At 35.0% G+C, this 18,700-nt stretch overlaps 1 protein-coding gene across 9 annotated transcripts in view; it reads left to right on the plus strand.

Moving 5' to 3' along the window:
* LOC121864986 (serine/arginine repetitive matrix protein 2-like) overlaps positions 1–18,700 on the plus strand; it is a 119,215-nt gene that overhangs the window by 74,832 nt on the left and 25,683 nt on the right. For all 9 annotated transcript variants that reach the window (XM_042364238.1, XM_042364241.1, XM_042364246.1 and 6 more), the window contains 3 exons: positions 894–950; positions 9,590–9,727; positions 11,781–11,862. In XM_042364238.1, the coding sequence (XP_042220172.1) occupies positions 894–950; positions 9,590–9,727; positions 11,781–11,862 (277 nt within the window). The remainder of the gene's footprint in view (positions 1–893; positions 951–9,589; positions 9,728–11,780; positions 11,863–18,700) is intronic.

Here is an 18,700-nt window from a genome sequence, read left to right on the forward strand (position 1 = left end):
GAATTTCAGATAAAGGGTTGTCAACCTGTATTTTTATTATTATTATTATTATTATTATTATTATTATTATTATTATTATTATTATTATTATTATTATTATTATTATTATTATTATTATTATTATTATTATTATTATTATTATTATTATTATTATTTTGCTAATATGGATTAAATAAACTTGATAGTGTATTATGAATAATATATAGGCTTAGAAGAATTATTCTCCCCCCCTAAATGGCTTAAATATGTGTATTTTTATGTTTGGGGGACATTTTTTGTAGGAATGTATCTCCCTTTGCTGTACCTGTATACAGTAGACCCTTGCTATTTGTGGGTTTGTGGTAAGCAGATGGTGGCTAGCTTGCAAGCCTTTTCCCGCAGCGCAACGGGTCACCCCACTCTCGTGTTGTACTCTCAAAACTTTAGTGTTTCTGTGTGAAATGGCCCCTAAAAGTCTGCCTAATGTCAGTGCTAGTGATGCTAGTGGAATGAAATGTAAAAGGCAGAAGTCAGTGATGACCCTGACAAAGAAAGTTGAATTATTAGATAAGTTAAAAGAGGGGATGAGTGCTGCTGTGGCTGGTTGATTGTTTGGTGTAATAAGTATACAGTAGTGCACTAAGGTAGTATAAGTTGCCATTTGTGGTTTTGTCTATTCCTTGACCCCTAACCCCCGCAAATAACAAGGGTTTACTGTTCTGTATAATGGTAGTGTTTGGGAAAAATGGCTTTGATTTACAAAAGGTTTTTCAGGAACGTATCCCTTTCATAAATCGAAGCACTCCTGTATACTTTAATATCTTACTGTAATGAACCTTATCTTATAAAAACATAGAACAATACAAGTTAGTGAGGGCTTGCTTCTGGATCTTTTATTTTATGGTCTTTTGCAGGTCTTCAAGTGCTGAGTCTCGTAAAAAACATAAATCTAAGAAGAGCAAACGTAGCAGGTAAGTTTTCAAACATTCTTCAGGATCTGGCAACCTTCCAGTCTTCCTTAGGGTCAGATTTGATGCTTGATACAGCAGTTTGACTTGACTGTGCTTTCAAAGTTGACTTGAAAGTCTTGATATGAATGGTCAACCTTAGAGACTGTCACATTGAAATCTAGTACAAGAACTTGCCATCAGTTAATTATTGATTATAACTTTTTTCATCATGTCATAAGCTGGCATCCAGTTGTCCTGCATAATCTAGGTATTACACTCACAACACAGTTCTAAACTCTAAGCTTCTAAGTCATGAGAATATTTTTGCAATACTCTCATGGTTGTGAGAAATGAAAATCTGTTTCTCCGAGTATTTATTATTCTTTATAATTTCATTCAAAATTTGTGTGTGACCTCTTACTGCTCTCCAGGATCCAAGTGGTAAAAAGGATTGATGTTTAAGCATTTGTTTAATTGGTACTGATTAATATATTTGAAATGTAAATGCTATATAACTTAGTTTAATTTTAATTTTCATGGAGGACAATATGTGTTGTATATAGGTAAAGTAAGAAATCTTACTCAATATAACTCATTTTAATAATTGCTCTTTGCGGGTGACATGGTTGGTCAGGGTAGACCTGTGACTTATTTTTTCTTATCCAGATATCAGGTAAGACTTCTTTACTTTAGTGTACTTCCCGCTAAGTAGGTTCAAAATACTGTAAATCCACATTAAACCAAAAATTTGGTTAACCAGATCCAAACTGGTCTATCTACCTTTTTTCCTTGAGAAACATCTGAATAAAAAAAAATTTTTGCAAGGTTTTTGGCTCTACATAGTCAGTTCATACTAATGCCATATAATCTATGCAGATTCTTTCCCCAAAAATTGTAAAATACTAGTTTTATTACGCTGCCATATCTAATTGTCACATGTGTTCGTGGAAGTTTCTTGGTGTAGGAGTACAGGTATCTGTGTTTCTTGTCCTTTGTTAACTCATGTTTCATACACACTACAGTACACACTAGAGATTGTATAGTATGGTAATATTTCTGTTTGTGTTCATATGTATTATGTATAGCACTACAGGTACTTATTTCATCACCATTGTGAGTGTGTCTGGTAGTTGTGCATAAGCATACAAGCATTTTGGTAAACTGAAAATAACAGAGCTTCTCTGATTTGGATATACAAATACAGTACCACCTGACCCACCACAAGGCATCAGCCCAACAAATGTAACTTTCCATTCTTTCGCTTGCTACACTGTGGCCCTAGGGGGGTGTAGATGGGTAAACTTCTTTTTTTTTATGTTAATGTTCTGTCCCTTTAATTACTTTTTAATGTTTAGTAGAACCTGTGTGTAGCAGAGTACAGGTGTACTAAAAATACTCATATTATGGCTTTAAGCATATTGTTAATTTGACCTTGGGAAACACTCCCAGAAAATTTATCGAATCTGGACTGCTCCCCCAAATTAGTTTTATTTAAATAGGATTTATTAGTGAATCCTAAACACTGTGATATCATGCTAAGAGCACTTACAGCAATGTAATTCAGAGTTTTGTTCATGTTTAATATGCATTATCCATTATGTGAAGTTAAATAATACAAGTTTAAATTTGTGTGAATTGAATGTACTTTTCAAGAAAACAATTTACATATTTTGTATAGCTGATTAATTCAAGTTAATTATTTGAGATATGAAATCATTTCTTTTTGTGCTTATTTGTAAAAGTTGATTATTGAACTACAGTTGTACCCCACTTAACGCGGTCAATTGAACCCAGAGGGTCCCGCGTTAAGTGAAATCCGCGTTAAGTGAACAACAGAACATATGGGATTAATTCCAATAGAAACCGGCCCGACCCCCAAACTCCACTTTTTGAAGGCACATACCTATGTTGTAGTAAAAATAACATCTTAATTTTATGATGGTACATGCACACAATTAATACTTAAGAGAAATAGAGAAATACAGTCGCCAAGTTAATGTCCATTCAAATAATGGACTCGACTCCCTCCCCCTCTCTCACACTACACTGCCGGCTCTTCCCTCTCAGAGAAATTTTTGGGGGAAAACCACTAAATTTTAATAAATAATACCTCAAACTAAAGTTAGGATAATACAATTGACATTGCTGGATTCCTTGTAAGACCAGGAATATTTTGAATATAAATGTCATATATTTTGCACAAAAGATAACATAGTTACCTAGAGAAAAATTTTTATCTAAAATTTGTATGTTTAATGCAAAATATATGATGTTTATATTCAAAATGATCACCAAATTATAAGAATTCCAGCAATGTAAATTATATTCTGACCGGGTAATTTGTATGAATTTTATGAGCTAAAACAAATATCTTCAGTTAATAAAAAAAAAAATAATCTTCACGACACTATCTGTCAATCAAAGTACCCCACCTTGCCTCCCCCCCTCTTCCAACCGCGCGGTCAGTCCCAACCCTCCCCCCCACCCCCCACCAATCCTCCCTTCCAGAGTTTTTAACATTTAGTATTAAATAATACCTCAGATTAAAGTTAGGATAATATAATTGACATTGCTGGATTCCTTGTAAGACCAGGAATATTTTGAATATAAATGTCATATATTTTGAACAAAAGATAACATAGTTAATTTGAGAAAAATTTTTATCTAAAATTTGTATGTCTAATGCACAATATATGATGTTTATATTCAAAATGATCATCAAATTATAAGAATTCCAGCAATGTAAATTATATTCAGACCGGGTAATTTGTATGAATTTTATGAGCTAAAACAAATATCTTCAGTTAATAAAAAAAAAAAATAATTCTTCACGGGGTAACAGATGGTCGGTCGGTCCCTCCCTCCCCCCCACCCCCCACCAACCGTCCCAAGGAGATGTGTGGGATAACCACTAAATTTTAATAAATAATACCTCAAACTAAAGTTAGGATAATATAATTGACATTGCTGGATTCCTTGTAAGACCAGGAATATTTTGAATATAAATGTCATATATTTTGCACAAAAGATAACATAGTTACTCTGAGAAAAATTTGTATCTAAAATTTGTATGTCTAATGCAAAATATATGATGTTTATATTCAAAATGATCACCAAATTATAAGAATTCCAGCAATGTAAATTATATTCTGGCCGGGTAATTTGTATGAATTTTATGAGCTAAAACAGGCAGTCAGGCAGGGTGGCGGGTGGGGCAAATCTAAAAATAGCGTCTCGAGCCGGACACTCACCGCGCATATGTGGAAAAAATCCGTGTTAAGTGAAAGTTCAGCTCTGGCGAGGCACCGCGTATATGATAAAACGCGTTAAGTGAAACCGCGTTAGGCGGGGTAATACTGTATAGTATTATACAGGTGGTAGTTTCAGTATTCACAGATAATTGATATTAGCCATGATCCAGTACAGTACAGTATTGGGAAGGGAGACATTAGTGGAAGACAGTGTACTATGGTGACAGTACAGTACAGTATATGAATAGAGGTGTGGGGATCAGTAGCTTCTCTACAGTGCACAATATGCAAGCTATTGCATTTTATGTTCAGTACACAGAAGCTCAACACAAACAGTTGTACAACAAACCTTGAAATAGAGTAAATTGCAGCTATCTTGAATTATACATTTATGGCTTATTTTATGTAACTATATCCCAATTAACATGTACAACAATTTTCTTGTTGCAACATAACATTAGAATACTGTACATAAACATAAACTTATATGATTTAACCAGTTTACTCGGTATGTCCCTTAGAGCCAAAATGCAGGGTGTGAAGGGGTGTGAAGGGGCAGATCTGGTGGTATACCCAAATCCTAGTTGAAGGCACTTTATAATTTTCATGTTTTCAGAATTGGACAAATGGTTGTATGTTTGTATACTCATTTTCATTATGCAGTATCACCACCACCATTTGTTGTGGTAATGAAATGGGGGCACACAAAAGGGGGGGAAACAATAGCACCACAGTACAGTCTCTTAGAGTGTAATGTGTAGAGAACATCGGTAAACCAAGGACTGCTTACTGATCATTCCCAGGGTGAGCCACATCCCTGGTAAAGATTCAACAGTTAAGTGTTTACCTACTCGACTGGACAAGTACTTGTTCTTATCCATTATACAGTACCGTACTTCAGTATTTTCTGATTTTTGTTGGTACTGTATTGTACAGTCCAAATGGGCCATGTGTTGTTGGTATGAACTAGTTATAGTGGAATGGGCCAATCCTGCATATACTGTTCAAATTATCAAGATTTCAAGTTTAATGAAATCTAGTTTAATGGTGGTTTATTGCAATTTAAATTTGGACTATTTACTTTGGTACAAAACATTTAATGTTTCAGTTTTCTCAATCCCGACTCTGTTTTAGGTTTTGTTCTTTATAACCTTTTTAATTTATATTTTACTGTACAAAATAACTTTAGCTCTATTTTAGTTAATGTAACTTATGTTGCAACTGTAATGTGCAGCTCACTGAGAATAAACATGTATGACACATCTGCCATTGGTTATCTATAACTTGGGTTCATGTTATGGTTCATTTGTAATTATATTTGTTGTTAATGTTAATCATGGATCCCTTAAAAAATGAAATACTGATTCAGATATGTTTAGGTGTAGATATGTTTAGGTGACTAGCTGAATGAGCTTTAGTCATTTTACGGTAGATCCCAACTTATTTAATTGTTAGGCTTAGGCCTCAGTTTTAATGAGCTTTAGTTTGAGTTGGCCTAAGTTTTAATAGGCCCAATTCCCATAAGCCCTAGTCTTATGGTTAGGTTAGACTGGGGCCTATTTCTTTTGAGTCTCTCCTAACCTGAATCTTGATAGCACCAGCTCTGTAGTTCTGCTAAACAGGACTAAGTGGTATAAGTGTAGACTCTTTTCAAAATACAATAGACATCATTTGTACCTCATTATTAACAATATCAGATACCAAATTAATTTTTCATGTGAATGTCATATACAGGCAGTCCCCAATTTACAAAAATCCGAAATTATGAAGAAAATAAAATGGCTTATGTTTCAATTTACGTATAAAAAATTTGAAATTTCAAAATTTTCTTTAAAATTTTGTGTAATTTTTCGCAGTATCAGAAAATGCTCAAGTGCTAACACAGTCATCTCAGGGATTCCCATTGGGTACCTGGTCAGTTTATAAAGACAAATAAACTAAAAACAATATACAGTACAGTACAGTATACAGTGCTGTACTACTGTATTTACTGTACAGGGTAGTGCTTTAGTCATCCTGGATTGTTATATACAGGGTAGTGCTTTAGTCATCCTGGATTGTTATGTGAAGCAGTGGTAAGATGTTGCCTCAAGATATTGTAACTGTTTGAACACTGGTGTGTTTAGTATCACAGAATTTGATCTAATGTCAATGGAAAGAATGAAATGTTAAATGGATACGGTAAGTTTAACATTCTTCCTCAGATAAAACCGCATCAAAAATCAAATCCAATGAAAGAAAATTTTTTCAAAATACACATACTGTACTGTACAGTAGTACAGTGGAGTAGACTTACTGTTGGTGTGTCACTGCAAAATTAAAGCCAAATGTCTTGGCTGAGCCTTGCAACTTCACACTGCATTGTAGTTTCTCAGTGACTATTGTGTCCTTCACTTCATTTATTTCTCTTGTTATGTTTATTATTGGGTTATAAACTTATAATCATTGTGTACACCAGCCATTGTCATTAAAAACATATTTTGTCGTCTTTTAAGATGGGGATTTTTCATGGGTTTCTCAACTTTTATAATGGGAGTCTGAAAATTTTTGATCCAATTTATAACAAAACCTATATATAAAAGGATTTTCAGGGGACAGAACTTTTTTGTAACTTAGAGAGTGCCTGTATATCACTGTAATTAAACACAGAGCAGGAACTGAACTCTATCTTGCAGTAGAGTTAACTTCCTTTATGGTGAGATGTGGACAGGAAGTACAGAACAGTAGTTGCAAATAATTTTTACTGCTTCATGTTTTAAGTTAAGTATTGTACTAAAAAAATACATGGAGGAAAATAGTATACTTTACTCTACCTCTCATCGTAAGCAGCCCGAAGTGTAAGCATTTGAGGATTACAGTACATTAGGGTCACAAAGGTAAATACAGTACAGTAGTTGTGCTGGTCAAGCTAGAGTTACCTGGCTGAACTTAAACCTGAGTAATGGAATATTCTGTCAGTCTAGATGAGGCTTCTTCATCATAGGTAATTTTAGGATGTTTCTGTATTTATGCATCAGAATTTCTGCAAAAAACATAGATAGCACTGTTTGCTTGCTTTAATGTTGTCATATAGATGGCATGGGTCTCCTATAGCAGATTTCAAGAGATCCTATTGTTTATTGTTTTAAATCCCATATAATTTGTACTGTCAGTGTTAGTGCTTCTTTTGTTATAGTGTACTGTGTGCCAATAACATTTTTTGCTAAGAATCAAGGGCATGATAAATGAATACATGTAATGAGTGCTTTATATTTCTCTGTGATATTTTCCATTCTTCTTGTAGATTTGATGTTTTTGCTCGTTTTTGCTATATTCTTTTTCTTCTCACCTACACATTTTGTCCTGGCCATATCATGAAACTGATAAAGAGGCATATTAGTGTAGACCTTTAGGATCACTTCACCTGCTAGATATGTTGAGTTGAATAGCTGTCTAGGTCAGTCTGAGGGCATCACTGATTTACTTTCAAGACATCAAAGCAACAGCTGGGAAGACTTGTATGGTATGATTGTTTTTAAATACAATGTACATCCATTTTTTTTTTTTAAGAATTTTGGCTTGTATTTTTTTAATTGGTAGTAAGGTATTCCTTGATCTATTTTGTATGTCAACTTAAGTTTTGTAGCAAATATAAGATATGAGAGTATTTCTGAGATATAGGCAGTGGGTGTCTTATGGGTTGGGCTGTGTTGGAGTGTACTTGCCAGCTCAGATGCAGCATCTGGATGGAGCTCTTAGTTTTAGAATGATGGGACAATGATAATTATTGCTTGGCATAAAGCATCTGTTCAGTATATTAGCCTTTTAACATTGATACCTTATGGTTCCAGTTCTTAGGAGATTTGATATATTACAAAATTTTTGACAGCTTGTCTCTGTCAGTACAATTATTGTAAAAGACATTCATAGGCTGAATTTGACACACATCAGTAATTAAAGCATTACCATATCACATCATGATAATAAGTGATACGGTCTTAATTTCCTACCTAGCATATTTCCACAACTTGTGTAAAAATTAGAGCTAATAATGCATGACTACTACAAAGTAATCAAGTTTATTTCCATCAATATGTACCCCTAAGGATGTGATGTGTTGTCATGTGATGTATTACATATATGAAACATATATAAATATATATATATATATTTACAAAGTGTTTTATCTGCAAGTGGTGAAATACTAAGTACACACTAATGATGTGATATCTTCTTATTTTTTCCTTGCCAAGTCTTTCCTTTACCAGGGTAATAAGCAAGGTAAAACACACGACTCACCATCAATGTTTGCCAATATTTCCAAGTGACTAAGCATTCAATTACCGTCAGAATTTTAGTATCGACAAAGACAGACAGTTTGGTCCACCAGTGTTGTGCTCAGGTTATTGTGGAGGCATGTCTCATTATTCTTATAAACTAACATTAAAGACAAAGTTCCCTTTTTTAGATGCATTAAATGACGTAATTCATAATAATATTGCCATATGTATTGTAAAATATTTTTATATTCTCTATACTCTTTTTGCATTTGTAATGAGTTGTTGTACAGTGGTGAAATAAGTTGATATTTTTTAAGGCGTTCACAATAACCAAGCAGTGTCAGTCATTGAATGCAGTTACATAGGCAAGGTAATTGCACAGTGTATAAGTCCTGTATGGTGATGGTAAGTTCAGTGGCTTGACCTCCTCTGCATGACTTGGCAGATGGACAGAGTGGTACCACCTTGCTTGTGTTGTACTATAGTGAGTTTTGTTTTCTTTAATTTTCTTTACTTAAGCATTGACTGATTCAATCCTAACTCATCCCAGAGACACATTACCTCTCTGTCCATAAGTTGTTTTTAGTTATGTCTTATGTTTTAGAGACATATCTTTTATGCTCCTTAAGTATAGCATGATTCTATGAAGAAACCTTGCTTCCACATACTGTTCTATTTTGACATTACTGTATCATCTTTTGTAACAACAGAATTAAGGAAATTTCCAAGTAGTATATTCTAATAAATCAATGTAATATTTTTCCAGTGGCAGTATAGAAGCAAGATTGTGTATTTTGTTGACATTTTTTTATAGAATCATGTATTTTTTTTTTCCTTTTTTTTTAAAGATAGATTTAGGATCATTATTAGATCAATATCTAACCTGAGAGTCCTGTACTGTTGATCTTTTTCTTTCACAGTGGCATTCCATGAGCTTCACGTCAGCCCAAAAACAAAAGTAACATTGTGTAGGGTCACTCATTATTGTTGTCCATGTAAGAGCGTGTGTCTGCTAAGTGCACATGCGTGTACTTGAGTGTGCATGTTTGCTTGTTCTTGAGTGTTTGGTTATTATTGACCAAAGGTGAGTATGAGACATAGAATATTCATTATGTCGTCCTTTTGTAACACCAAACATGTCACATTACAGGAGCGAGTCACCGAAACGTAAGAAGCGGGACAAGAAGAAGAAAAAAGAAAAGTCAAAGAGGCGCCATCGTTCCTCTTCCACCTCCTCTTCATCATCCACTTCTTCAGCGTCTTCATCATCCAGCTCTGACTCTGACAGGCGAGTGTGCACATATTTTTTTTATTTGTTATGGATAGAGTAAAGTACATTGCTAATCAGACAACCTTAGGTACTTACTGACAATACTTGGAGATGAAAAGGTATTGGAAAGGAAAATGGTTTTCTAGCTACACCGAAAAGTTAGTTTGCACTCATATTAGTGCTTGTTTAGTTTTAGGGAGTATTAAGTCACTGATTTAAACTTTATATGGCAGTGCTTAATCTGTACAGTACTGTATTAGATGACTTAATTGCCTCGTCCTATCTGTCTCAACCAAATGGAGGAGATCAGATGCAAAGGTTGTTCTGAGAAGCAGCCAATCTTATTCTGTATCAAATATTTTAGTGAATTATTTACAGAGACAACTTTTTATATGATTTATTAAACTTAACATTTTTCTAGGAGGTTAAAGGCTCCCAAGCTTGTTGAAACAATGAAAAATATTGTACAGAACATCATTGATATCAGTGATGCTAGTGGAAAGTGTTTAAGATTCAGTCACTTCTGTCACGTGTGAAGAGTTGTTTTCCCTGGCCTTTTTTCAAGTTCTATCATTTATATGTATTATTTTAATTACTTTGCTGCAGTAGGCATAAAGACACTTTTAATACCAGTTGTGTAAGGAATGTTGTCAGAAAATATTTATAACAGCTATTCAGTTTGTGACATACGTACATAATTATTCCCATAATGGGTTTACTGCCAGGAACTACCGTATAGGCTTCAGTTTTATGTTACCGCTCATCATTTTTCAGAAACAGCTAAGGGTTTTTTCTTCAAAATTGCCTGAAGTTTAGATACAAAAATGTAAAAAAAAATAAATGAAATAACAAATTGGATTATATACCATACAGTACAGTACAGTATATAAAATAATGATCCTTCCTCAGACAGTGGGAAAGGGTGTGTAGTGTGATGTAACTTGTTTCTTTGTTTTGTTTATACTGTATTTTACTTTATCTTGATGGGGAAAGAAGAAAATAAGGAACGTAAAGAAAGAAAATAGACACTTATGGGTTTTTAGTTTTCACAAAATACAGTGGTCCCTCGGTTAACGAACACAATTTGTTCCAGAAGGTTGTTCGTTAACCGAAATCATTGTTTCAATGTGTTTTTGGTTAATTGGTTCCAGCTCACCGAAAATTACCTAAAGTAAAAAAAAAATGCAGCAAAGTACACTTACTTTGAGGTGTGTATGTAGAAGGCTCCTGGATGATGATGCCGATGTGAATTTGAAGTGGGAGGTGGAGGAGGAGAAGGGAGAAGAGAAGGAAGTGGGGGTGGAGGAGAAGAGAGAAGAGAAAGCATTGGGGTGGAAGAGAAGTCACCCCATGCTGCCATTTCACCTATAAAATTTTAGTTCTCTTGGTGTAATTCATGATTATTTTCTTTAAATCAACACTGCACTGCATTATATATTGTCAACATGTAAAATAAACTTCAGAATGACCAATAATTTATGTTGAAGAGTCTCAAACAAGATGTTCCTTCTTCTGAACCGATAAACAAACTGACGCCAAGCTTGGTTTGTTGAGTGGCTGTTTGGCGTGCAAAAAACTAGTTTCCTGTACTTCATTTATGTTCAATAATTGTTAAAATGACTAAAAAATTTAATATTAAACTTTTTAAATTATTGAATAGTACAACCTTCTTGATATTTACTAAAATGGTAACGAATTTAAGCCCTAGAACCAATTACTGTATTGGCGGACTAATACTTCAGCTGGTTAGCAGGCAAATGCAAGCGAAAACATGTTGGGAAAAATTCGTAAGGAATTCTTTAACCGAAATTTTTTCATTAACCGAAGTGAAGAATCTTATGGAAGGCAATTCGTAAACTGAATTTTCGTTAACCGAGGCGTTTGTTAACCGAGGGATCACTGTATGTATTTTACTTTGGAATCACTGTTGAATTTTATTTTTTTATCTCCTTTTATTTCAGATAATTTATAATGAGGATTGAATTTATTGAATGTACTGTAGTTGATGTTAAGTTTTGTTCATTTTAGTGTACTGTATGTGTAAAAGATGTCATTTATCATGTCCTCACAGTGCGGTAAGGAGCAAGTCTAGCAAACGACGACGTTCACGCAGCCCGGCCACCCAGCGGGACACCACAGAGTCCCGCCGTAAGGTACACTATCCAGCATATACCCTCTCTGTTTGACTACTAAGATTTTTAATAGATAGTGTCATGTGAACAACCAGGAGTTTTGGATGGATATGAAAGGCAGCATAAAGTTTGATACAGTGGCTCGGCCTGCAATGTCTTCAGTTTGGTAGCATAAAAAAATTTCTTAATGGAGCCAGGGTAATAAGTTGTTCCTGTCACTAGTACAGGCCCTTCTGGCTTCTTTTTTTCTTCTTAAAATTTTAGTAGGTCTGAAAGATCTAGTAATATGAATATTTTTAATAGACAATCCACGAAGAAAGGGGCTTTTATTTTTATTTTTATTTTTAGTATTTTTCTGAGTTTGAAAAGTGCGCCACACAGCTTACAACTGCAACAGAGCATTTCTCCTTTGAATTGTAATCAAATTAGGCTCTATGTTTAGAATATTAAAGATTATAATGGTATATCACAAGTTTCTGTCAATTTTTAAAACACATCAGCTAACTATGACGAACCACTGATCAGCTTTATTGCAGGTAAAATTTAAAGTGTATCTTAGGCTTGTTCATTGTGTCCATTATAAACTTGTAGTCAGTTGAATGTGACGAGCTTCTCCCTGGTGAGAAATAATCCCAAATCCTTGAAAAAATAAAAGTCACATAGTCAGAGAAAACTAATATACTATTAGCTGTGTAAAATCATCCAGAAGGTGAATATGTGTCAAAGAAATGAGTGAAAGTCACCCATTTTTGAAGGAGCCAAACCCATTGATGTGTATTTCTAAATGGTGGTGGGTTGGCAACCAGGCACCAGCACTATTCAGTGTTGTGTCAGTATTCCTCAGCATGTAAATCAGCTTTGCTTTTCCCAAATCTGGGGTCTCGCATAAAGCTTTTGGAATGATATTGAGGTTCCTTTATGGACATATCCTAAAATAGGATATCAAATGTTCCTCTTCTGGAATGCTTGACTTGTTATCCTGCCTTAGGATAAGTAGTCTGTGTGTAAAATTCTCTTTATATGGATTGATTCATTCATTCTTTAGTACCTGGACAGAACCCTCATGTCTGGGTTAATAAATTAATCCTTTTAGTTAAACTGATCCTCCTTCCCTTGCCCCTGTGTTGTTGGCCTCAAATGAGGTAGGACATAGCAGTGGTTGTCATTTAAGGACTGAAAGTGTTTTAATAGCCTATATCTGCCCAAGTCAACATTCACTTGCTATTTTAAATAGTGGGGTTAAATCAACAGCTGCTGTGATTTTTAAAAAGGGCCAGCAATCCTTCCCAATGTTTGCAGATGATGACACTCAGGCAAGCTCATACCAGTAATGGATTCATTTTTATCACAGAAGTAAGTGGATTTATCCATTTCTTATAAGTTCCTTGAGGCTGGGCCTGAAGGAAATATTGTACTGTACTGGCTCTAAGCGAGGGTGCAAGTCTATTTTGCTGGATTCAGTTTGGTGTTGTCCTGAGTACTAACCCTAATAGTCATCATTCTAGGATGATAATTGGAACCTTTTGGATGATGCTGTTGAAGTTGTCATGAATATGGTGCCATAAAGATATCATTTGAAGACCAGCTTATAGCTGACAAAACAGTGGAAATGGAAGTCATTCATAGCAATAGACTGGAAATATATTCAAGAAGGCACAAATCTCAATCCACATTTGTTGTCTGCCGAGAGTCACTATATGATTTTAAATTGTTGTTTTAAATTTCTGTGGAAAACACTGTTACCGTAAGGTCAAGGCTAAATTACTAGGGATATAGTGGGAAGGGAAGAGATCATAGGAATGGTGGTCTGTGATGCTCCAGGATTTTGTACCCATATTTCTTCTGCCAATGTGTCACAATATGATTTCCAGATTTGAGTACATACCATCTAAGCAGATGTTTGTTATACCTTTTGTGAAAGATGAGTTTATGCCTTTGTTTGAATGTCTGGAAGGTTCTGGCACTTGTATGAAAAATTCCAGCTCACAGTTTGGCTGCAAGGAGCATTACCAAATATGTGGCTTCAACCAATTTGGTAGCTTGTACAACTTTAATGTCAGCGTTATTGTGTGTGTTTTCTTTTGTTGAGCTTATGGTTAAGCTTATGGTTGGGTCTCTTGAGGATCTGTGGACACAGGCAGAGGACACCTGCAGTATTTGGCCGTGGGGTTCTTATAGGTTAGGGTGGCACCTCAAATTGATGTTCTAGCTAGGTTTCATGTAGACTTTAGTCTGTAAGAAACACTTTTCTGATACTGTGTTTGACCAAGGGTAAATTGATAGTTTAGAGCAGTTATATCATGCTAAAGGCAGAACAGGGTATGCATTCTTTGGCACCCTTTCTGTTCCCTTGAACTGGAACAAAGCCCAATTTCCAGGCCCAGTGATCAGCTTCTGGGTCATTTCTTGACAGGTATAGAAAAGGTAAAGGGCTCTCAGAGTAGCAGACTACTCAAGAAAAGTGAAGAAGTCAAGGGGATGGTCTTTAAGAATAATTCATCTTTTATAGAACAGAAGTCCTTCCCCTTTTGTAGTGAAACACCAAATAGGAGAGATTTTTCTTCTCCTTTGGAACACATAGCTTAGAGGGCTGGCTCAAGTTCTGTCCCTGTCTCAGAATGTAGGTGGGAAGTACAGTAGTCATTTGTCAATTTCTGCTGTGTTGCAGAATTCCAGAACACAATTTTGAGGCTTATATACTGCACAAGCTTTTTGAGGAGTAGTCTTCGAGAATCGACAAACAGAACAGATCCGTATGGAAACATCTCCAAGGATATGTTAGGTTGATGAATCTAGACTTGATTTTGCTGTCCTTTTTGATGGATTTTTTTATTTAGAATTTCCAGATACAAGTCATACTGCTATTACTACTCCTGTATCATGCAATTGTGCCTTAGTCTGCCCTATTTAGGAAGCCTTTGCTGTCGATCTTGTCTTGAAGTCAATTTTTAACTTGCATAGTTTTTTTCCTCATTCTGTGGAGGTATGTTAACCTCTTAAGCTGGTCTTGAAATATTTGTAAAGCATAAAAGTCTTGGTATAGGAGAACCTAGAAAGTGCTACCATAAAAGTAATGTGTCTTCTGTCTTTGGTACATGCCAAAAGAGTTTTAAAGCTTTTATAACACTCCTTTCACTCCTTTGAGCCTCTCACTCCAAACCTTCTATTCACTATTACTCTACAACCTCTTGTCATACATTCACTTGAGTTAACTTACACTTCATTGTTCCACAGACTCAAAATTTAGCAATCCTCTATTTAACCTGCCTCCATGTATACTAGTAAATTTCTTTCTTTATTTTGAACCTATTTATTCATCAGTAGTAAGCCTCTATCAACATACACTTCTGTCATTCTCTCTACAGTATTTCCAATCACCTCTGGCATTCCATAATTCCCCACAATCACCTCCACATCTCATTCACCATCTTGTGCATTTAAATTCCCCATCTCAATGACTCTTACCTCCCTTACTTCATTTTTGTGAATATTTTGGTCATTTATCTTATTTTATGCACAGTTTTCTATTTACACTGTGAACTTTCCTTTTATGTTCATGGATTTGGAATTAATTGTATGCCATGTCACAGGAATGTTTATAATGATTGCAGTAAAGAAGCTTAGTTTACACCTAAAATTCTTACTTCATATCTCCTTGTGATATTTGAATTAACATGGAAATTATCTCCATGTTATAATGTATTAATCATGAATTAAACATAGAGTTCAGCATAAAATAAAGGTACTGTACCCATATTTCATGCCTATTTACTAGTGGACCATTGTGGAAATAGTCAGGTATCTCAGATTCTTTATAATTGCTACTTTATACATGGTGCCTGAAGAACTACCAATTGGTAGGGCCTTTCTCTCCCTGTAATGGTATGGTGCTGTTTATTCATCTGTATGTTTTTTACCATTTTGATTTCTGATCGGTAACTTGTTTCTATATATCAATGAACACGATTCTGTATATGTACAGTAGCTAAAACAATTATCTGTGCAGGTGGGGGTCGATATGCTCCGAAATTTTACATGTGACTGGTGACAGCCCTCATATACCAACATTTATTGTCCATGTTCTCATATTGTTTCCCACAAAGTATGCACAGAGAGTTGTTTTAGCTACTGTACAGTTGGGGTCAAAAGTCTTGAACAATTGACAGTATTTGGCATGTAAGTACCCGAAGATCTTGGGTATTAAGGAGAGTTTTGTCCCATTTTGTGGTTCAGGCATACAGGGAGTTCTGCTATAACGCGTGTTTTGATAACGCGAATTTGCTCTAACGCGATTTATGAATTCGGAACAATATTTGTATAACGCGAACGCTTGTTTGCTATAACGCGATTTTTGCTTACTATTTCTCCAATTTTGTGGTATTAACTGTGAATATGGTAAAGAAGAATATCTCCAAAAGGCGCTCTGATGATAGAATTCCCGGTGATTATCGTAAAAGAAAGGATATAACACTTGAAGAGAAGCTCAATGTTATCAACCTCAAAATCACCCTTCTCCCCCATCAAGTTACATTCATATTTTTTCAAGGTAAAGTGTTAAATTTACTGTATGATTTCATTATTAGATATGAATGTAACATTTATTTAGACTGTGCTATCCTTTGTGTTAGGCTAAATACTAAATTTTTTCGATTTCGAGTAATCTGCACCTAACCCTATTTTCTCCATAAGCCCTGTTATTTCTATTACGCGATTTTCTATAACACGATATTTTACAAGAACACAATTATCGCGTTATAGCAGAACTACCTGTATGTGATGACAAGTAGTGTTAATAGTACAGTATATACCAATCATATATGTATAACTCAGAAGTAGATGCTGGATATTGCTAAGTGTTCAAGACTTTTGACCCCGACTGTACAGTCAGACCATAAATTACTTTCACTCTCAATTCGGAGAATTTCAAACCGAACATTACGTCTCCTGTCATCTCGATAGGGTTGGTAAGCATGATTGCGACGTCATTTCCCTTATCCATGTTTTTTAAGTACTGTATTTGAATCATATTTCAAAACATAGAATTACACAGAAAAGGAAATTGCATTATGATAAGTGACAGGAAAGCAGGGCTACCAATGTGAAACCAGATGTGAGAGTTTTATTTGGACATTTTCCTTGGTTTGTCATACTGTTTGAAACTGAAGGGGTAAAAGTAATTTATGGTCTGACTATATATATATATACAGGTACTCCCCGACTTACGACCTACTCGACTTACGTCCACCTGCACTTACGACCTGCCAAGCTTAAAAGTGAGAGTTTTGTGGTGCTGAGAAGAAAAAGAGACATCGATTTTCGATTTTCTATGTGTTATTTAAGCATTTCCGACTTACAACCATTTCGACTTACGACCTCGATGTCAGTCCCTAACCCCGTCGTAAGTCGGGGAGTACCTGTATACAGAATCATTTTCATTGGAATATGGAAATGAGTTACTATTCATAAATGAAAATGTTAACAGATATACAGTTGAATAAACAGCACCATAACATTATATGCTTTATTTTATGTAGGCGTATAATATTGTGAAGGCTGAAGATATACTGTACAAAAATTCAGATTGTTTAAAATGTTATTTAAATGAGAACTTCATCATGCACTACATGTATAGTGGCCACTTCAATCAGAGGTAAATGGCTATTATCACAAGGTTCTACATTATAGAAATGTCAGTAATTTGAATAATGCTACTTGAATTAATGGTCTTATGTCAAGTAGCTGTAAGTACAATTGGAACTTTGACAAACAGTCTCATAGATAAACCATTAACCATTGTTATAAGTTTGTGTTTGGGTTAAGATATTCAAAAGGAATGCTCTACTTGTGTGGCATAATCCCTGCTAACATATAGAGACCAGATATCTGATGGTGACAGTCTTTTGTAGTTCAATTTAGTTTACATACATGATATTACTGATACTAATCTGCAGTTCACAGCTCACCATGATTTGCTGCCTTTAACACAATGATGACTGTTGTGAGGAAGTAAGATAATAATTGTAAATATCAAATACCACATTCCATACCTAAGTACAGTAGTTACGAGAGCTAAAAAGTCTCAAATCATTTTCACATGACGAAGGTATAAAGTGAAGGACAGGCCTACATGAATTTGGTCTGAAGTAGACAAAGCTCCTCATGGACAGAAGAAAAATATACTGTATGTTAATTTCAAACTCGAAATTTCATTGGTCACTTATCTCGTGGATCGCCTGTTAATAAATCATTAACTTTAACATCTATATTAAAGTGTTTATAATGAGATTTTTCTGTATTAGAATAAGTTGATTATAACTCTTAATGAAGGTTTACTTACCAAAGCTATTAGTGGCTGTGAGGTAAGCCAGTTTTTTTCTACTCTGAATTCTCACATCAGTTGCCTTATCACCATCAGTAACCTTTTTGTTGATCAGAATCTATAAAATACTTTTAATTTATATGGCATATTTCAAACCGATTATATTCATTATAGAAGTGATATGATTTTTTACTTTCTTTGTCACAGTGAATCATGAATTAATTGTAAATAAAGTTTCTTAAATATGATAGAAAATGTAAAAAAAAAATAATTTTGATTTATCATGAGTGTAATCGAGTGATTGGTTAGTTGCCATGTTAGCGTAGCTGTGGTTAAACTGTTATTATTATTATCATACCATGCACCCTTGTAGGAGTGGGGCGCGCGAAGTAAGTATGGCAGCAATTGGGTGCTGCGCTGGTGCTCTACTGTGGGGTGTGATTTTGAGGGGGGGAAGGCAATTGCTATAGGGGTGAAGGGGGGGGAGTACAGTAGGGGGAGAGGGTGGAAATAACTGCGACCCAAAACACACAGAGGTCA

The sequence above is a fragment of the Homarus americanus genome, unplaced genomic scaffold (genome assembly GCF_018991925.1).
Source record: "Homarus americanus isolate GMGI-L3 unplaced genomic scaffold, GMGI_Hamer_2.0 scaffold2539, whole genome shotgun sequence".
NCBI classification, from domain to species: domain Eukaryota; kingdom Metazoa; phylum Arthropoda; class Malacostraca; order Decapoda; family Nephropidae; genus Homarus; species Homarus americanus.